We start from the raw sequence: 22,252 nt of genomic DNA on the forward strand, positions 1-22,252 counted from the left end.
AAAACTGTAGTTTTTCAGAACTAATGACTATCATAAATAATAATGCTCCCTTCTTTTTGTCTTCTTCATCTCTTTTTTCATTGCAGTACGAATGCAAAGTGCAAAATCTGAAAAAGCGTAAAGTTACCATTCACATTTCTGTTAATGGTGTTCGCGTTGTCCTGAAAAAGCGAAGGAGAAAAGTAAGTTAAATTTGTGGAAAATTACAACAATTGCATTTGAAATCCTTTTCTCATTCATTTCTGTTTTTCTCTTCAATTTGTTTTCTAGAAAAAGAATTGGACCAATGATTGCGAGGAAATTGAATTATTAAATCATCCCATTTATCGAATATTTTATGTGTCTCATGACAGCAGTGATCTCAAAATATTTAGTTATATTGCTCGAGATGCCAGTACGGACACATTCAAATGTTCGGTTTTTAAAAGTCATAAAAAGGTAAGTGAACACTTTTCTTCATGTCTGGTTGGTTTTTATATTTTTTTCCGCTGCTGGTTCTTCCTCGTTTTTGTGAAAACAAGAAGAAAAAAAATAAATGTATATTTTTGTACACAAGAAAAATCTCGTATAAATGAGATTTTGATTTTTGCAAAATTTCATGTGATTTTTCCTGTGTTGTTATTTTTTTATTTTGCTGGTAGACGGCAAGTAAATGGATTTGCTTGAAACAAGTAATGTTCAGTCTCATTGTATTCGTTCTTCGTTAATTATATTGGCAATGTTCCAGTGGTCCGTTGTCGCTGTCATACTAGTCGTCCACAAGATGTCGACTTGGACTTTTCTGTTTTTTTTTTCCTTTTCATTGCAATCAACAACTTAAAAGTTTAGTGTAGACAGAATTTATTTTGTTTTATTTTTTTTAATAGCAAAGTTTAATAATGGCGGTTAATGTCAGGTGAAAATTGTATTAAAAATTAATAAATTTGTCTATATGCGTCTTGTTGTAACTAATATGTATTGAAACATTCCAAAAGGGTATAAAAAGCGAAAATATTCAGAAATGCTAGCCAACATTTTGTTAGGAATGAAACCACAATTCCATGTCAGTTAGGAATCCACGAGGCTACCTAAAAGCAAGCTGCTCGTGTGAAGTAAGCACACACCGTGAGAGCTTTGCGTTTCAATTCAACATTGGAAAAGCTAAAACACACCGTGAGAGCTTTGCGTTTCAATTCAACATTGGAAAAGCTAAAACAATCCCAGAATAACTCCAAAAAGTGTTAGATGTGTTCAAGCTATGGGAATCAATTGTGGTGATTGTTGCTCGAGTTGTTCTTTGGGCACGAATTAATAAGCAATTATGCCCAATTGAAAGCAGCCTTCATCGATGATAAAAATGAGATTTAGAAAACCGGTGGTTGCAGAGGTAACATGAAGTTTCTCTTCAGTCACTTCACTAAGAGTAGTGAGATCGCTTTGGTAATATTTAAACAGATCCCAAACGTCTGCAATACACGCTGGAATTCTCCTACCATTCCCGCTCGTTTATTCTGATGCCTGAAACCCGGAAAAGGTTGCGTAATGTCTGTTCTTTAATTTCAATCGTCAATTGATCTGAGCTGAAAATTTTCAAGAACTATCTGTAGCTCTAAATGCAAAAAAAGATTAACTCCGATCAGCATTGCCCGAAGCAAAAAGTGCTGTTAAGGCCAGAAAAAAAATCAATCGTCGCTTGCTTTGCTTGCTTCCCAAATATCAAATTATAAAGGAATGCCAGAGCCTCCTAAAGGGGAATGCAGGCGGATTTGCAAAGAGGCTCTGGCATTTCTTTAAAATTTGACATTTGGGGAAGCAAAGCAAGCGACGATTTATTCTGTTCTGGCCTTTAGCGTACGTTCGAAGTTATGTAAGACTTGAATAATTAATCCTCTTAAACGACGTGTATATTTAACAATCTTGTGTGGTTGATGATCCTATGCAAGATAACATTCATATATGTACCGTTAGGGCGTATATGAGGGCTATACCAAAACAAGGACCTCTTGTCGGTAATTTTTGGTGAAGAAGTTTCGTTACTGCAGGGAACCTCAACTGTCAAATGAATGCTAAAATTCTGAAATCACCGAAAATCGGGTGGTACCATATAATGGTCTATAACAAAACATGGACTTAAAATGACAATTTTTACTGGAGAAGTGTTGTGGCACTAAGATTTCCAAATGTCAAAATACAGCTAGTTTTTTTTTAATTTTAGCAAAAATCCTTAAATTACCGAAAAGTTCGAGGTATAGTTATGTGGGGGCCATACCAAAACGTTGACGTATATTGGAAATTTTTGGTGGAGAAGTGTTGTGACCACTAAGAACCTCAAATGTCAAATTTAGGTTAAATAAAAGGCGTTATAAGGGGGCTATGTCAACCCACATTTTTGGGGAAGATGTTTTGCTACCACTGGGAACTTCAAATTTTAAATTACATGTTGTTAGGCCAAAAAAATGTAGCCAAAATTCTCAAAATACATACTTAAAACCCGGAGGTGCCGTTATACGGGAGCTATACAAACCCACCTTGAAAATTTTGGTGGGGAAGTTTTACGACCACTGGGAACTTCTAATGTTAAATTACAGCTAGGTTGGAGGTACATTATATGGTTATATACCACAATATGGACTTAGCCAAAATTCTAAACATACCTAAAATCGAGAGGCATTGTTATAAGGAGGACATACCGAAACATGGACCTATGTTGACAATTTTTGGTGGAGAAGTTTTGTGACTACACACCGTGCTCTTGAAACAAATGTAAATGGAAGGTGCTTACACCTTGGAAGTTTTTGCGGATTCTGAAACTACAATGTTCATAAATGAGAAAAATCAAAAAACAAAAAAATCGCCCGAGCGCTTTTTAAATACATCGCGATTTAAGTTGACATTTTAAGGGGTTGTTTAGGTTTTCACGATTTTACTTAGAAACCGCAAGTCCTATCAAACCGAAGAAAATGTTGTAGCTATGAAAATTCTCTACAAGATGACCTTTACGGTATTTTCGTAGGTTTTACCATTTTTGAGATAAAGAAGTTCAAATCCGGACAATGCACTGACTGTGCAGTCTCTACAATACTGGCTTAAGTAACTTATCCTAAGTTGTAAAAAGTTTTTAAATATATAAGTTTAAGTTGGGAATTTTCAGTCATGACATTGTTTTATAAGGGGGCGATACAGAATTGTATTGAATTTGAATTGTTCCAATTTGAACTTCTATATATCAAAAATGGTAAAATCGACGAGAATACCATACAGGTCAATCTTGTAGAGAATTTTCATAGCTAGAACGTTTTCTTTAGTCCCACTTTGATAGGACTTGCGGTTTCTAAGCAAAATCGTGAAAACCTAAACAACCCCTAAAAATGTCAACTTAAATCGCGATTTATTTAAAAAGCGCTCCGGCGATTTTTTTTTTGTTTGTTTTTTTTTTTTTGATTTTTCTCATCTATAAACATTGTAGTTTCAGAAGCCGCAAAAATTTCTGAGGTGTAAGCACCTTCCATTTAAAATTGTTTCAAGAGCACCGTGTACAGGGAAACTCACATGTCAAAATACATCTAGTTCTGACAAAAACTGCAGACAAAATCTTTAAAATACCTAAAATCGGAGTTAACGTTATATGGGGGCTACAACAAAATGTGGATCGCTACAGCCCATAATCGAATTTAACATATCGCTCATTTACTCAAAGAGTGACACATCTCGAAAAATCAAGTTTCGAGAAAAACGCGGTTTAAGTTGGAGATTGAAATTTGACTTCCCAATCCGAAAAGGTTATTACACTAAAACTAAAAAAACTACTTGGACCATATTTTGCAATCAGATAGCCAGATATCAGTGCTAAATTTCTGTGCATGATCAAGTATGATTTGAAGTGTTTTAGTGCTTCATAAACTCAAAATACTTTTGTGTTGAATTATGCGAAACTCGTAGTAAATGAGCTGTAACTCGTCGAGTTTTTGAGATAGCAACATGAAAATTTGACACAAGATAAAGTAGAAGTAGTAGAAAAAATAGAAATTGCTAACTCAGAAAACGCTTTTTTTGAGTTATGTCACTCTTTGAGTAAATGAGCGATATGTATATATGGAAGAAATCTTCTCGGGTGCATAAACAAAGCGTTCTACCTCAATGATTGTGGACGCTAGAGTGATTACAACAGACCGATAGGCACAAGTATGACATGGTCAACTCAAAATGTTACCCTGATCAAGAATATACATATCGCTCATTTACTAAAAGAGTGACACATATAAAAAAAATCCTGTTTCAAGAAAAACGTGTTTAAAGTTTGCGATTGAAATTTGACTTCTCAGCCTAAAAAGATTTTTACACTAAAACTAAAATAACTACTTGGACCATATTTTGTAAAAAGTAAATTTCTGTGCAAGATCAAGCATGATTTGAAGAGTTTAGTGTAACTCGTCGAGTTTTTGAGATATCAACATGAAAATTTGACACAAGATAATATAGAAGTCATAGAAAAAATAGAAATTGCTAGCTCAGAGAACGCATTTTTTGAGTTATGCCACCCTTTGAGTAAATGAGCGATATGTCGATGTCTTACATACAGAAAAACAAACTTAAAACTTGTTGTCAATTTTGACATATGAGCAGCGTTACCGATAGTTTTTGATCGGAAATCGTCAAAAAATTATTAAATCGTCAATAAATCGTCTATAAAATTTGGAAAATCGTCAGCACGTCTAATGCGATTTTTTCGCGTATAGTTATGGCTTTGAGACTGACTACATAAGATACAACCACAACACATAAATTAATCTACCCCAATCCAACTTAAATACCGCTATAAAGACCTGCTTTCACAAGATGAGAGTTTTCCCTATGGTTATCGAGTTTGTAGTAATGCTGCAAGGTAAAGCTGGGTACATATTTTGCCAGTTTTGAATGACCGCTTGGCTCAAATATCGATTGCTTGACAGTGTGACCGTCCATGTTTGTTGGTCATCCTCGTACATTTTCGTTGTTGGATAGTCGGAAATCGATGAAAACTGTCATTCAAAACTGACTGACTGACCACTTAAAGAGAACATTAGTAGAATGTTAATAATGCTGGGCTCATACATTTTTTACTACCATTCTCATTTTTCCTCGAAGTATTTTCGAGAAAGATTTTTATCTATTTATAATCCTAAACGAATTTTTTCAGCTGATATAATTAAAAGGTGCGGTAAATACCATCAAACCATCACCTGTATTCGTATTGTAGATATTAACCTAAGTGTAGTCAATCAGCTTGGAAATTGATGAGAACATTAAAAAAGCTCATAAAATCGAGATTGCCGCATGTTCCCTTAAAGTATTTTGTGAAATTTTGGTCGAAATATAATTATCATGTCCTATTTCATGCAATTTTGACGTACGTGAAAAATCGTTATTTTAGACTATAAAATCGTCAATTTTGAATTTTCGGACAAAAAATGGTCAAAATGACGATAAATCGTCAACTTCGGCAACACTGCCCATCAGTCCAGAATGACTGTTATTTATTATACCCCAGTAAAATAAATTGGAAGTAGTGCAATGTGGACTAGTTCTTTCACGGCGTGTTTTGATGAGTTTAAACGGTGTGTGAAAAAGGCACTCCATTACTCACATTTTAACTGCATTTGGATGCAATCCAAAGAATCACATCCACTTGTCACATTTTAACAACATCCGGATCAGTTCAACGGAGTCGTGAAGAAGGCACTCCAATTCCTCATAATTTAATTTATATATTCTTTATCTGGATAAAATTCCGAGTCGATTTACACATGTCCGTCTGTTATAATCACTCTGTGTCCGCAAAAATTAAGCTAGAGTGCTGGACTTTTGCACCCGAGTATCTTTTTTCATAGGCAGGCCAAGTTTGAAGTTGGGCTATATCGGTGATGTTTAGGTATAGCCCCAATACAACTGTACTCCCCGATTTTCGGTATTTTTAGGATTTTAGGTACAATTCTTACCCGAACAAGCTGTAATTTGACATTTAAGGTTCTTAGGTGCCACAATACTACACCACCAAAAACTGTCAACATAGGGTCCGGCTTAGGTATAGCCCACATATAACGGTATCTCCCGATTTTCGGTATTTACAGTGTTTTATTTGAGGGTTTTAGCTACAATTTTTAATTGAAAAAGTTGTAATTTGACTTTTATTGTTCTTAGGTGTCACTCCATGATTAGTTATAGCCTCCATATAACGGTGCCTTCCGATTTCGGCATTTTGATTGTTTTGGCTACAATTTTTAACCGAACTAGCTGTAATTTGACCTTTAAGGTTCTTAAAAGTCACAACACTACTCAACAAAAAACTGTCAAAATAGGTCCATGTTTAGGTATAGGCCCCATATAACGGTACTGCCCGATTTTCGGTATTTTGAAGGTTTTAGCTAAAATTTTTAACAGAACTATTTGTAATTTGACATTTAACCATTTCTAGCTGTAATTTGACATTTAACGGTAACCCCGATTTTCGGTATTTTGAGGGTTTTAGCTATAATTTTTAACCGAACTAGCTGTAATTTTGTATTTGAGGTTCTTAGACACGTCTTCGCCAACAATTTTCAACATAGGTCCTTATTTACGTGTAGCCACCATACAACGGTACCCCCGATTTTCGCTATGTTGAAGATTTTAGCTAAAATTTGTAACCGAACTTACTACAATTTAACACTTGAGGTTCTTAGGGGTCATAAAACATCTTTACCTAAAAATTGTCAACATTGGCCCATATTAAGGTGTAGCCCATATAACGGTAACTCCGGTTTTTCCGAATTTTTGAGGGTTCCAGCTACATTTCCTCACTGAATTTAACATTTGAGTTTCCCTGAGATTCACAAAACAGGTTCCTACTTCAAAATAGCCCTCATATAAAGGGACCACCGGACTGAACACATTTTTTTGATTAGATTAGATAATTTAGGCATTTGGCTCATCCGTTCGAAAATTGTTTGCTCCTAAAATTTGGAGAGGAAAGGAAACTATATATTCCATTGTAAAGAGTATTTTAATGGTGGAGGGTATTTAAAGTTCGGCCCGGCCAAACTTAACGACTTTTTACTTGTTTTTAACTTCAATTTCCATACCACACCCCTACAACGTCCACTTGATTTAATTTCCAAATTTCGTTTACATTTTTTGCAAAATATTTTTGGGCTATCATTTGTTTATGCATGTGTGGAGATTCTCATGGATGATGGTCTGCACTAATCGGAGAGACAATTTGGCATATTTATAAAATTAAAAAAATATATATTCTCTTTGAAATTCACCCTCGCTCTCTCACATGTGCCGCCTTACTTAGAAACACATTAAGAACTAAAGAACAAAACAAAACATTTCCGTATTCATTTTTATGAAATTGTTTTGGTATTTAGAAAATAAAAACAATCCATGAGAATAGTAGTCGCTGAATAGTAAATCTTTCAAGCAGTTCAAATATAAATCAGCTGCAAATTATGGCTGTAGTTTTATTGGTTGTTGCAGTTATAGTAGTATAGTTATAGTAGTATGTGGCTTATCCGTTCTACGTTATATATACATATGTACGAGTATCTATCTCTAAAATGTCATAGAGCAACATGGGATTATGGCTAAATCAAAACGAACCAGCCAGACCACAACGTTGTTCAACAATGAATGGATAATTGCGGTATATGTGTAAGTGTGCTTTTTGTTGCTGATGCTCTTGGCTGCTGCCACAGATGTGATTTGTGTCTTTTTTACTGCAGTCATATTTTATTGCCATTGCCTGAGTAAAGTTTGCTCTAATCTATGGCATCCTAGTATAGAGGCTAGTGTGGATACTTAGGGACATGATGATAACCTTATGTAATGCCACTAGTATCTAAATAGATTTTTTATTGGTATCTTTTCTGCAATAAAACAACGAAACAACATTTTACGCATGTGTTTACCATATAGTATAAAGTTTTGACAAATGTTAGTTCATCTCAATTTTTTCGGCTGGATTCTGCATAAAACAGTTCAAAGAATTTTATAATCAATATTTGATACGATTGTATTATTGACATATATTTCTTGGAAAACGTATATCTATATTGAATATTTTTTCTGCCCGTATCCATCATTATTATTATGTAGACATTTTGTCTCGCACATGAGTGACTAAACTTGTCGTACAAGAAAGCAGAAACATTTTGTTAAATTGAAATTCTGAGAAGACAACCTATAAACATATAAATTTATTATTATTAAAAACAAAAAAATTATCAGTCTGCTTTGCCGACAGAGTTATACCCTAAAAATTATGTATATAGGAGAATTGCCCTTTTCATAAGTCCATGCACTTCCCGAGAAACAAATGGATTTCAATTAAAGCTGAAAAGTGTTGCGGAGGAGGTAACCGAAGAACTGGACCGCAAAGTCCATTTTCAAAGTGGATTTTTTTGGAGTCTTTCCTTTTCATACCCAGTAAAACAAATCATTACTAAATAATGGGTTTTATTAGTACACTTTGGTAGTAATAGCTACTTACAAAACCTCCTACTAACCCATTATTTTAACAAGGGCATGCCACACTGCATAACCTGCTGAATTTGATTATGTCATTTTCTCAGAAAGTATGAACATGCCCCTAAACAAATTTGTACCTCGTAATATAGACCTCGAGCACAATCTCAAACCAAATACAATAATTATGCTTTAACTGTAGGTACCGTAATGTAGGGGGTATAACAAATCATTGATATATACCAAACATTTTTAGTAACAAATTTCTTAATAAAGGGCTCGAAATATTAAATCACGTTAAAATAAGTTTGGAAGAAATTTTTGAAAAAGTTTTAGAGTTATCATGCACAACAGCCATTAGTATGGGCCGGCAGGGTTTTGACCTTTTGGGTTATTATCTCAGGCGGAAAAAATTGTACCGTTGTAAACAGGGTTTCGGAGTCGAGGTATTTTTGGCTCGACTCCGACTCCAGTCGAATTTTTTTCACGACTCCGGCTCCGACTCCGACTCCGGGTCGACTCCGAGAGTGAATTCCTATACCACTAAAAATGAATAAAATGTGCAAATTTTTTTAACTTTTTCCTATATTTTGGCCTACATAGGCTAATGTGTTAGTTTTTCATAACATATTCATTAGAAAGGACATTCGTTCGAATACATTCGATCATATCAATATCGTTTCGGCCGAATCTTACGAAAGTTTCTGTCGGTTTTCCTTTTTTTGGACGAGTATATTCTGGACGGAATTCTTCCGCGTGAGAAAATCTTAAAGCTTTCAAAATATGTGAAAATGAAGTGGCAATACAAATCATAAGGCCTGTGTACATGCAACAAAAATCATAAGCAATTTATGACCAAGTTTCAAACTGGATGTAAACCAACATTTTAATGTGCTTAGTCTTAAAAGAAGAACCCCAGTTGTAAAGCTCAATAAAAGCAATTTTTTTATTATTTTTTTCGAGAACACTACGTAACTTTTTGGCAGATTTTTTTCTCCATCTGAAAGAGAACAAGTAAGAAAAGCGTTAAGTTCGATCAGGCCGAACTTTTTATACCCTCCACCACAAATTTCAACCATTTCGGTGGATTAATGTGGCCACAACCTTCAAAATACCGAAATTCTGAGGGTACCGTTCTATGGGGGCTATATGATGGCGTGGGCCTATACCTAAAACTTTCTGGGGGAAAGTTTTATACGCCTAAAGAAGACTAAATACCAAATTTCAGCCATCTCGGTGTGATAATGAGATTAAAACGTTAAAAATATCGAAAATCGGGAGATATTGTATTATGGGGGCTATATCAACACGTGGACCTATATAAACATTTTATGGTAGAAATGTTACTTAGCCTCTGGAAACACAAAATACCAAATTACAACCAATTCTGTGGTCAAATGGGTCTAATACATTCAAAATATATTAAAATGACGCGTACTTTATATGGGGCCTTATATGGGGGCTATACCAAAACGTGGACCTATATAACCCAACTTTGGTAGGAATATTTTTTGGTCTCTGGAGACACAAAGTACCAAATTACAACCAATTCGGTGGTAAATTGGGCCAAATATCTTAAAAATTCCTTAAAACGACGGCGCGTCACGCGTCATTTTGTATGGGGGCTATACGAAAGCGTGGACCTATATAGCCCGCTTTCAATACCAAAAGTCCTACGTAAATATAACTTATTTTCCCAAAATTTCATCAACCTACGTCAATCCGTTCGGACGCTAGAGTGATTTCCACAGACGGACAGACGGACAGACGGACAGACGGACGGACATGGCTATATCGATGTAGAATTGCACGCTGATCAAGAATATATATACTTTGTGGGGTCTACAATGATTATTTCGAGTAGTTACAAACGTAGTGACAAACTTAATATACCCCCATCCTATGGTGGAGGGTATAAAAATATTACGAAGTTTTGAGGCAGTCTACGAAACCCAGCTTTTATTAAAGCATTTTGCGGTGCCAACTTTAGCTCGAAAACTAATAAACCAATTGTCATATATTTTTGTGGCCGATTTCGAGAAAAACACAGTTTATATGCTGCATACAAAAAAAAAATAAATAAATTGTTCCCATCCAACGCTCATACTGTGGCAATATTGTTCCGATCGGCTTAAAAATTTGACCACATATTCTATGCTATTTATACTTTCTACTTTTTTCTGAAATTTATAAGTAGGGATCACCCCTTAAACTAAAGTTCAGCGCTCACATTTTGAACTTTGGTGTGGAGTGGATAATTTTATTGAAATATTTGAGATATATTGTGGACACCACCCAGCACGTATGCAGATGGATGTCTCCTGGAACTGAAAAATTAGCACACTGAGATTTCGTGCATGAAAATATTCTACAAAAATGTTGCTAGGAAAATTTTATGTATGGTCGGTCCACTAGGACAAGTAATCGATATTGTCATATTTTCATTGTCCTTTATCACTTTTACCCGATCCTTTTTTCATGAAAAACTATATGATTATGTATTTTATTAATTTTGGTATAAGCTATTGATTGTGTAGAAACCTCGGATACACATGACTATATCTGTTCCTGGCGGACGGATCCGGTTATTTGAATGTCTACATCTAAAGCCCTCATTGAGTATATAATGAATCCTAGAAGAAAGATTCGCCGTTTGTCAGACATCTGAGTTATGGTGGGATGAATCTATCGTTGACCAACAACGAATTTATGATGCCCTGATTCAGAAGCGTAATAGATTATGCGTTAATAGATTAGTCGTTAATAGATTATGCGAACTTTACCGAAATACATAAACATACGATTTTTTTGAGAAAGTAATGGGTAAAACTTATAAAGGACAATGAAAACGTGACAATATGGATTTCTTGGATATGGGAAACCTACATATAATTTTCGATGGAACATTTTTGTCAAAAAATTTCATTTTGTTTTACTTTTTGAGTTCAAGAACATGAAGGACATCGAAGGAACTGAGGTAGAAGGACAGCATATTCGACAGAAAGGTTCCTCATTCTATTTAACTGAAAACATGACATCTAACAATGTTGAAACAATATCTCGAAACAGAGATAAAAATCTATTTTCTCTATGATTGATGGGGGTCAATCAAAAAATTCATTATGTCATAACTCAGAAATATAAGATATGGGATCCATTGGGGTTTTCATCCCGAAAAGGAATTTTTCCGCCCCCAGATCTTGACTTCCATTTTGTGTTCAGTAAGATTTCCCATAGAGACCACAATGTCTTTAATAGAAGACAAGGATAACTTCTCATAAAAACAAGATGAGAATACCAATAGAACTTTGTGAGAATACCAGTAAGACTTCTGACGAAAAATTTTAAAGGTCCAATCTTAATTCGATTGTCATAGAACTTTACTTTTGTTTGCAAAAATGTAAAAAATCAATTGGATCAACAAAATAGGGATGAATTTTGCTTTAACTTAGTATAATATACCGTTTGCATATACTATGTCTTCTTATACCTTCCTTTTAAAAAAATAATAATTTAAAAAAAATGTTCTTGTTCCACATTTAATGTTATATTTCTATAACGTGGAAAAAATTTTGCCCGGAGTCGGAGTCGAGTTATTTTTTTCGACTCAGACTCCGACTCCGACTCCAGCAAAATTGCTCGACTCCGACTCGTAGACTCCGACTCCGACTCCGAAACCCTGGTTGTAAATGAGGCCGCTAGAACAACCTACTGAAAAAAAGAATCAAAACTATGCGAGAGGAGCTTTTAAACTTCACTTTTTCCAAGTTTTGTGTGGGAGGTACTAGAAGGAGTGGACCGACATATTCCATATTCTAAGCTGATACATGACTGGATGGAATAATACGATATGCAAAGTCTGTACTAATCAGAAACTCCCTGCGAGAATTATCTTGCTCCCTTCGAGAGTTATCAATCACACAATTTAGCCCATCTTCGAACCTAAGCTAAGATTGGAAAAATATTGCGATACGCAAAATTTGGTTCGAATCAGTTGATCCGTTCGAGAGTTATCGTGCCCACCAGCTAGACAGACAGACGGATGGGCAAGGCTAAATCGACTCCAAATTGTCTGAAACGAATTTGGTCGAAACATAATTGGGGTCTAAATCCGTTATTTCGATGAGGCACATTTTTGGTCGTATCAAAGTGTATATGAGGAAAAGTCAGAATTTTTTAATTTCCATTTGAAAAAAATTAAAATTTGTTTTGACGCTACATGAACGATTTTTGGTACATGCATTTAGAAAAAATTCCCATTCTCAAATCTGTTCGAGATTCTAATTTTGGATATTGCGCGCAAATGTTATGGCGGTTTCAATTCTGATTATTATAAAAACGCTATTCATTATATCGAGAAACATTGTTAATGTATGGCTTCCTACATACTATATGTTTACTGAGGTCCCAAAACTTTAGTGAAAAAGTTATAAATTTTCGCGGAAATTAGGAAAACTTTCAAAACAATTGGTAGTTTGCAACTTGTTTTAATAAAATTCAAGCTGTTTATGCATCTGAAAAATATATAAAAAATATGTACGTAATCTAAACATCGCGAAGATTCAAATGAAACAAAAGCTATAAAAATCCGTTTAGCGGTTTGCATATTATAGCAAAAAACAAAAAAATATATTGAGGAAATTTATAAAATTTTTGTAAGAGAAAATATTTATTAAAATTTATTTTGTGAGTTAGTTGAAGAATGTGTAAGAAAAATAGATCGGAGTTATTCTTTTATTTTAGTTAAATTTCACGCAAAAAATCACATTTTTTATTCTAATCACTTCTCGAATACACGCTAACATCTTGCAGTTGCTGTTTTCGCCGTTCTAGTGGATGGATTTTCACGATCTATGATTTATATGATCCGGGCCGTCAAAAAACTAAAATATCTTGGGGTCCCAGCACAATCAAAAGGATATTGTAAATACTGTACCCAAACAAGTGAGAACGGCGTTAAGTTCGGCCGGGCCGAACTTGTTATACCCTCCACCACAAGTTGTATTGAAGTAAAATGGAATAATTAGTTTCCTTTCGTGTATGAAGAAGACTTAATACAAAATTTCGGTAAAACAATGTGAGGCACCATTCTATGGGGGGCTATTTCAAAACGTCGATCTATACCGACAAATTTCTGACGGAAAGTTTTTAGGCTAAAGAAGACTAAATACCAAATTTCCTATATTTCGGTAAGAGAATGTGGCTAAAACTAAAAAAATACCGAAAATCAAGAAGTAAGCTTCTATGGGGATATAGGAAGACGTGGACCTATACTGATGATACTCTTCGGGAATATTTTATAACTCTTGGAAGACGAAATAACGAATTTCAGCCATTTCGGTTGGTTATTGACGTCACAATCTTCAGTATTACGAAAATCCGGAGGTATGGGGGCTATATCGAAACGTGGACCTATACCGACGAATTTTAGTCAAAAATGGGGCAATATGAAAGCGTGGACCTGTACAGACATATTTCTGGCGAACAGTTTTATATCACATTAAAGACTAAATACCAAATTTCAGCCATTTTGGTGGAATATTGAAGACACAACCTTCAAAATACGAAAAATCGGGAGGTACTGTTCCATGGGGGCTATATGAAGGCGTGAACCTATACCGACAAATTTAAAGGGGAAGTTTGAGTACCCCCAACGAAGTCTAAATACCAAATTTTAGCAATTTCGGTGGAATATTGAGGCCACAACGTTCAAAATTCCGAAAGTCAGGAGGTACTGTTCTATGGGGCTATATGAAGGCATGGACAGATACCGACAAAGTTCTGGGGGAAGTTTTATACCACCAACGTAGTCTAAGTACCAAATTTCAGCCATTTCGGTGTGATAATGAAGCTAAAACCTTAAAAATACCGAAAATCGGGAGGTACCGTTCTATGGGGGCTATATGAAGGTGTGGGCCGATACCGACAAAATTCTGGGGGAAAGTTTTGTACCCCTAAACAAGACTACGTACCAAATTTCAGCCATTTTGGTAGGATAATGAAGCTAAAACCTTAAAAATACCGAAAATCGGGAAGTACCGTTCTATGGGGGCTATATGAAGGTGTGGACCGATACCGACAAAATTCTGGGGGAAGTTTTATACCACTAAAGAAGACTACGTACCAAATTTCAGTCACTTTGGTAGGATAATGAAGCTAAAACCTTAAAAATACCGAAAATCGGGAGGTACCGTTCTATGGGGGCTATATCAAAACGTGGACCCATCCCATTTTCAATACCAACCTGCAAGTAATAAAAACTTCTGTACCAAATTTTGACTCTCTATCTTTAAAATTGCGAGCTGTATCTTGATTTCAACAGACAGACAGACAGACGGACGGGCGGACATGGTCATATCGACATAGAATTTTATGCTGATCAATAATATATATACTTTATAGTATATAGTATAGACGAATATTTCGATGTGTTACAAACGGAATGACAAATTTAATTATACCCTCCATATGCCTTTGGCAGTGGATTACTGTGATGCTGTTTGAGCTACATAGACAATATACATATCAAATTATGCGTAATCGCGAGTACTTTGATTCTATTATATGTTTTCTGAAATAACCGAATGCGCGTCGCAGTTAGATCAAAAATGCAAAAAACACCTAACATTTGTCTTCAAAATGTCAGCGTCAATAAAAGGTGGATGTAGTGGAGATTTTGAAATGTGATACATTAGAAGTGTAATCTTCATTTTGTATTCTTCTACTTTTACTTTGGACAGATATCCGTAATTTAATTGGTTTAACCGCCAATCGAATAACAACGTAAAAAACTCGTTTGCTTCAACGTGTTTTTACCTATTTTTATTCATTTACGCCGTCATAGCTTCCGCGCAAATAAACTTTTTAGCCATATTTTTGAGCTTTGATTAAAAACACTTACTTTGATCCAACTATGATCAAACTTCGTGGTACACTGCAATATTTCGCGAATTATAACAGTGCAAACCTTGGATTCATCTATGTTAAATTTTGTCGACTTTTCGTCATATACCCTTTCTAGCCTAAAGGCTGAGGGTATAAAAGAAATCAAAACGAATCGAGAGGAGGTCTTAATCTTCACTCAACTGAAAGTTGGTATGGGAAGCATCCTAAACAGAGGGGTACAATAGTGCGCACGATAATTATCGAGGGGAGTATCCAATGTGGTCCATACTTTGCACATCGTAATACTTCTACCAGGCATAAATCAGATCGGTTATACCCTTCGGAAGTTAGAGTCCGTACTATATTACCCACAAATCTTGAACCTTCGTGGGGTAGGTACACGAAGCAGGGGAGCAATATGGCCCATCTTCGAGCTTAAACATACGTTGGACAAAATATTACGAATGCAAAATTTTGGACCCAATCGGTTGATGCGTTCGAGAGTTAAAATGCGCTCCGTGCAGCAAACAGACCGACAGAGAAACGGACATGGCTATTCCACATTCCATGGTGATTCCAAATTGTCTGAAACGGACTTTGTCCAATCATGCCTCGGATCTAAAACTATTATTTCTATTTTTAGTCATGACTTTTTGACCTCTTCTCTCAAAAATGATTCCCAGTAGCGGGAATGAATGAACTTTTGCCTGTTAATAACTAAAATAACATTTATTCTTTTAAAGCATTAAGAAAAGTCACGCATAAACTAATTTGATTTTTTTGCTTTTTTATACCCTCCACCATAGGATGGGGGTATATTAAGTTTGTCACTACGTTTGTAACTACTCGAAATAATCATTGTAGACCCCACAAAGTATATATATTCTTGATCAGCGTGCAATTCTACATCGATATAGCCATGTCCGTCCGTCTGTCCGTCTGTGGAAATCACTCTAGCGTCCGAACGGATTGACGTAGGTTGATGAAATTTTGGGAAAATATGTTATATTTACGTAGGACTTTTGGTATTGAAAGCGGGCTATGTAGGTCCACGCTTTCGTATAGCCCCCATACAAAATGACGCGTGACGCGTCGTCGTTTTAAGGAATTTTTAAGATATTTGGCCCATTTTACCACCGAATTGGTTGTAATTTGGTACTTTGTGTCTCCAGAGGCCAACAAATATTCCTACCAAAGTTGGGTTATATAGGTCCACGTTTTGGTATAGCCCCCATATAAGGCCCCATATAAAGTACGCGTCATTTTAATATATTTTGAATGTATTAGACCCATTTGACCACAGAATTGGTTGTAATTTGGTATTTTGTGTCTTCAGAGGCCAGAAAACATTCCTACCAAAGTTGGGTTATATAGGTCCACGTTTTGGTATAGCCCCCCCATAAGGCCCCTTATAAAGTACACGTCATTTTAATATATTTTGAATGTATTAGACCCATTTGAATAAAGAATCGGTTGTAACTTTGTATTTTGTGTTTCCAGAGGCTAAAAACATTTCTACCATAAAATGTTTATATAGGTCCACGTGTTGATATAGGCCCCATAATACAATATCTCCCGATTTTCGATATTTTGAACGTTTTAGCCTCATTATCACACCGATATGGCTGAAATTTGGTATTTAGTCTTCTTTAGGCGTATAAAACTTTCCCACAGCAATTTGTAGGTATAGGTTCACGCCATCATATAGCCCCCATAGAACGGTACCTTCCGAATTTCGGTATTTTGAAGGTTGTGGCCACATTAATCCACCCAAATGGCGGAAATTTGTGGTGGAGGGTATAAAAAGTTCGGCCCGACCGAACTTAACGCTTTTCTTACTTGTTTTAATTCTATGAAATAAAAAAAAAATTAATAAATATTTCCTGTTTTTGACTGACTGTAATAGCCTTTATTTTATTTAAATATTGAAAAAGGTCACGCACAACCCACTTGATATGATATATGAAATAAAATTATATATGATATAAAATGATATATAGGTAATGATATGATGATATATTTAGTGAGAAACAAAAGGTTTTGCTATTTTGGTTATGTCGTGTGGCTCCAAGGATTATTTTCAGTTATATATCTGACTATAGTAGCTTCAAAAATTTATCAATTATCAAATTAAGATTTTATCTAATCTTAGGTAAAAACTCATTAAAATATGATACAGGGATACGAGGTTGAAAAAAGTCATAACCCTACTGTATACACCCTCCCTCTATAGCCTAAAGGCTGAGGAATTAAATTTTATTTGTATACAAAATTTAGAGTTTGTTTTCTTATTAAGAACTCATTTTTTCTTATTTGGTTTATCGAATTTCAAACATCTTTCGATTTTTATGCACTTTTGAATAATTGGCTTGCCACGAGCGGAACAAAAAGTCTAGTATAAATGCATGTCAATCTACAAATATACTCATCTCATAATGACTGAAATATATGTACATATGTATGTATTTTCTCCTTTTAAAATGTTTTAGTCCATTCAAATCCTTGTAAATACCACCTAATGGATGTTGTGCTCATAGGTCAAATACTGACAAGCAAAGCAAATCCTCCATAAAGGCGTTATCAGTAGGCGTATCATCATAAAATGATTACTGTTGACTTAGTTTAACATATTGTGTACACACTTTGTGCGACTACAGATACATTGTGTGTGTGTGTTTTTTAGGATTCCTCCCTGCTTGTGCACCAAAACGTAAAAAAGAAAAATTAGACAGACAATATACTGAAATAATGATTAATTAGTTTCGGTCTATAAGTATATTTGGAGAGCGTTAAACAAAAAGAAAGTATATACATACGAATGTATGTATGTGTATATACTTTCGAATATAATGAACAACATAGACTTTTACGTACACGTTTTCTAATGAGGAGATTTTTGCAAAAGCACAATTTTTTTCTTATATATATTTTTATAATATTATGCATAATGACGCCATGAATTATTGACAATATGATGGAATTTACAAAAACAAACAACAAAAAACATTAAATGTCAGTGGTCATTGAATGACTGAGATATAAAGATTCAATGATCCTATTGCAAGACCTTGCACTCAAACTTCTTACTTACTTACTTAGCTGGCTCATTACAGAACATTTGTTCCAAAGACCGAACTTAGAAACCATCTCCAAATCTCTCTGTTTAGTGCTTCGCTTTTTGGAATACCTCGCCTTGTCATCTCTCATCATCGCTAATTCTTATTATATGGCCTAGCCAACGCAATCGCTGCATCTCGATACGTTTAACTATATTGATGTCGTTGTATAGCAGATACAGCTCGATATTCACCGTCAACGCAGATCGGTCCGTAGATCTTTCGAAGAATTTTTCTCTCAAACACGCCAAGCACTGCCTTATCTGCTGGCGCAAGTACCCAGGCTTCGGAACCATACATCAGCACGGGTAGTATCAGTGTTTTGTAAAGCGTTATTTTTGTTTGACCAGTTGTGCTTTGTTTTTAAAGTGCTTTCTTAAGCCAAAGTAGCATCTGTTGGCCAATACAATTCTTCTTTTTATTTCACAACTGATGTCGTTTGTTGTGTTTACGGCTGTGCCGAGGTATACGAAGTCGTTTACTACCTCAAAATTATAGGAACCAACTTCAACAGTTGGTCCGATCTTAATGGACGCATTGCGCGTCGACATCATCAGCTTGGTTTTCTCGCCGTTTACCGCCGGACCCACTTTAGCAGATTTTCCTTCCACCTTCATAAAGGTATTGGTTACTTCTTTTACTGATCGTTCCATGAGATCTAGATCATCAGCATAAGCAAGTAACATGTGGCTGTTGGTGTACATTGTGCCACTTCTTTTGACGTTTGCCTCTCGTATAACTTTTTCTAGCAGGATGTTGAAAATATCACACGAGAGGCTGTCTCCTTGCCTGAAACCTCTTTTGGTACAAAACTCTTCGGAGAGGTTCTTTCCTATTTTAAATGAAGATCTTGTGTCAGTTATGTAGTAGAATTCTTTGAGTGACATCGAAAAGAGTACATCGTTTAAGCGGGCGCGTACCTTTGCTGCAACAAGGTAGTGGTCCGAATCAATGTTTGCGCCTCGGAACGATCGTACATCCAACACGCTGGATGAATGTCTTCCATCTATCACAACATGATCAATTTGATTTCTTGTTTTCTGATCTGGAGACAGCCAGGTGCCCTTATGAATATCGAGATAATTATATCTGGTACTGCTAACTACCATGTTTTTTGCAGCTGCAAAGTCTATCAGCCTCATACCTTTGTCAGGTGTTTCACTGTGGAGACTGTTGGGCCAAAGATATTTTCCTTTCCAATTTTGGCATTAAAATCGCCTAGAATGATTTTAATGTCATGGGCAGGGCAACGGTCATATGTTTCTTTTAAGCGCTCGTAAAATATATCTTTGGTCTGTTCGTCCTTTTCTTCAGTGGGAGCATGAGCGCAAATAAAGCTGATGTTGAAGAATATAGTTTTTATTCGGATTGGAGCAAGTCTTTAATTCACTGGAGTGAAGCTGGATACCAGATGTTTTAGTCTCCGACTAACTACGAATCCCCAACCAAACTCATGCTTTACGTCATGGCAGCTATAATACAGCGTGACCTTTAGGTGTTGTTGTGACGCCTTTCCCGTTCCGTCGTATTTCCTGTATGGCAGTAATGTCGGCCTTGTACATTTCAAGTACATCTGCCAATGCGTAAACCACACCTTCTCTATAAAGAGTGCGAACATTCCAGGTGCATATTCGCAGATCATAGAGGGATTTGTTTTTCTTTTCATTCGTTTTTTCATAGTAGGCTGTTTTTTCTAGGGGAGGGTTACTAACCCGACGCCCAAACCCAAGTTTTTAACGTTCCCATGGGTGAACGCGCGTCACATGTTAGCTCACTACCTTTAACGGGTGTTAAGGCAGTTCCCCAGGTGACACCACGGGGAGGTCAGTGTCCACTTGAGATGAAAGGGGGACCAAGATAACTCCTGGGCATTGCCATGTTAAAGCCGGTCAGGACCGTTACTTGGTATCTTCCATCCCCTACGTCTATCGAACTTCCCTGAATAGAAATTGTGAATACAACTTTTTCATTCATTTTCACATATTTTAACCTCTCCATAACTAGCTTCCCTTGTACCGTTTTATGTTAGGGCCATACCGAAACGTGGACCTAAGTTGACAATTTTTGTTGTGGAAGTTTTGTGACCATTTCAAATAACACAAAATTTAGCAAAAATCCTCAAAATACAAACAAAATAAAATAAAAATAATTTGACAAGTAGAAGTTTTGTAACATGGATGACAATACGTTTGGTAGCAACTGTTGGTTATGTTTCCAAATTCCCCTTTGAACTACCTTCGTTACGTCCCTGTTATGTAGAATTATTACTTCCGTAAAACATGGAACAGATATACTTCCATTAAGTCTTACTTTGTTAATTTTATATTTTCTGAGAATACTTCTCTGGACGAGATGAATAAAAATCGCCATACAACCACTTATTCCATATTACAGAAATTTATATTATCTAGTATCTCTATGAGATGTATAGTAGCTGCGTGTGTACGATTATTATTACTTCCGTAAAGCATGGAACAGACACGCTACCATCGAATCCTACTTTGTTGAACATACAAATTATTATTGTTTTGTATTGTATATTCTTTCGTTCTTCTTTGCAAATTTAACTAATTATTGGATTTAAAACATTTTTTGCGTTTTCCAATTTATATATACATGTGTATGTGTGCATGTTTTGTGTTTAATTTGTATTTTCTTTATCGAAAATAACGTCAGTGTGACGTCACATGGATCCTCCTATTGTCATTCTGCAATAAGAACATCTTTAAAGCAATAAACAATAAAAAGAAATTGATACAATACAGTATGCATCACATTATTCTGGATTATTTGTAAAATATATCACCACACGAGTAATTGGAACATCGATATTGGGTTAAGTGCAGCTGGACGCTCATTTATCGTAGACCTAAATATGAATCGCACTGCATTTATTATATATCAGAGAAGTTTCTTCTTGTCCCTTTGTGATTGTTTTCGTAAGCAATCGATACCTAAAATTAAATCTCACTGCACTCACTGAAATCAGTGATGTCTCGTCTTGTCACTTCAGAATTGTTTTTGTCTGTCTGTCTGGCTGGCTGGTGCGCACGATAACTCTCGAACAGATGAGCCAATTTGGTCCAAATTTTGGCTTTCGTAATATTTTGTCCAAACTTAGTTTATGTTCGAAGATGGGCCATATCAGTCCACTTCTGAGGTACCTCCACCACAAAATTTCGGAAAAATGTAGTTTAAGGCCTGTTTTCGAATCGCTTTGATCCTTGCTGTAACAACTTGTATTCACTGCCGCCATGACGACGCACACTGGTCGAAACCACTGATCTAGCGGCGCGAAAGTCCAAAAATCAAACTATAAAACGCCAAATATTTTCCATTGTATCGATTACAGACACTTTGCTGACAAAAATGTTGTTTTTTTTTATTTTTGTTGTTGTATTCACTATCAAATAAATAAATTTTTCTGTATCAGATTTTAAAAAATTTGTCGCTAAAAAGTTGTCTTCATATTTGTTTAACTGTTACATAAATTCGTAATAAAGCTGAACATAATTTATTTTTAATTGATAGCGGAGGGTGTGACTTAAATTATAAAAAATAGTTGTGTGTCAGGAGTTACATAGTTATATAGCAATAAATTTCCAAAAAATTAAATTTTTATAGGGTTTTTATTGGTTATACGCGTTTTTTTCCATAGAGTGCATCTTGTAAACTTGGCCGAACTTGGGTTTGATTATTTTTTGATGAATTAAATTGGACTCTTTGGATACGGCATAACCACATTAGGGCTTCAAATGTTTGCAAATCTTCTGATAACTGCACTTTTA

The 22,252-nt window shown here is 35.5% G+C and overlaps 1 protein-coding gene across 1 annotated transcript in view; it reads left to right on the forward strand.

The window, feature by feature from the left end:
- Positions 1-22,252, forward strand: part of LOC141402516 (capon-like protein) — a 562,845-nt gene that overhangs the window by 455,843 nt on the left and 84,750 nt on the right. Inside the window, 2 exon segments of the mRNA XM_073983996.1 lie at positions 87-182; positions 271-438. Coding sequence (XP_073840097.1) covers positions 87-182; positions 271-438 — 264 coding nt within the window.

The sequence above is a fragment of the Musca autumnalis genome, unplaced genomic scaffold (genome assembly GCF_047663935.1).
Source record: "Musca autumnalis isolate F117 unplaced genomic scaffold, ASM4766393v1 scaffold_4, whole genome shotgun sequence".
NCBI lineage: Eukaryota > Metazoa > Arthropoda > Insecta > Diptera > Muscidae > Musca > Musca autumnalis.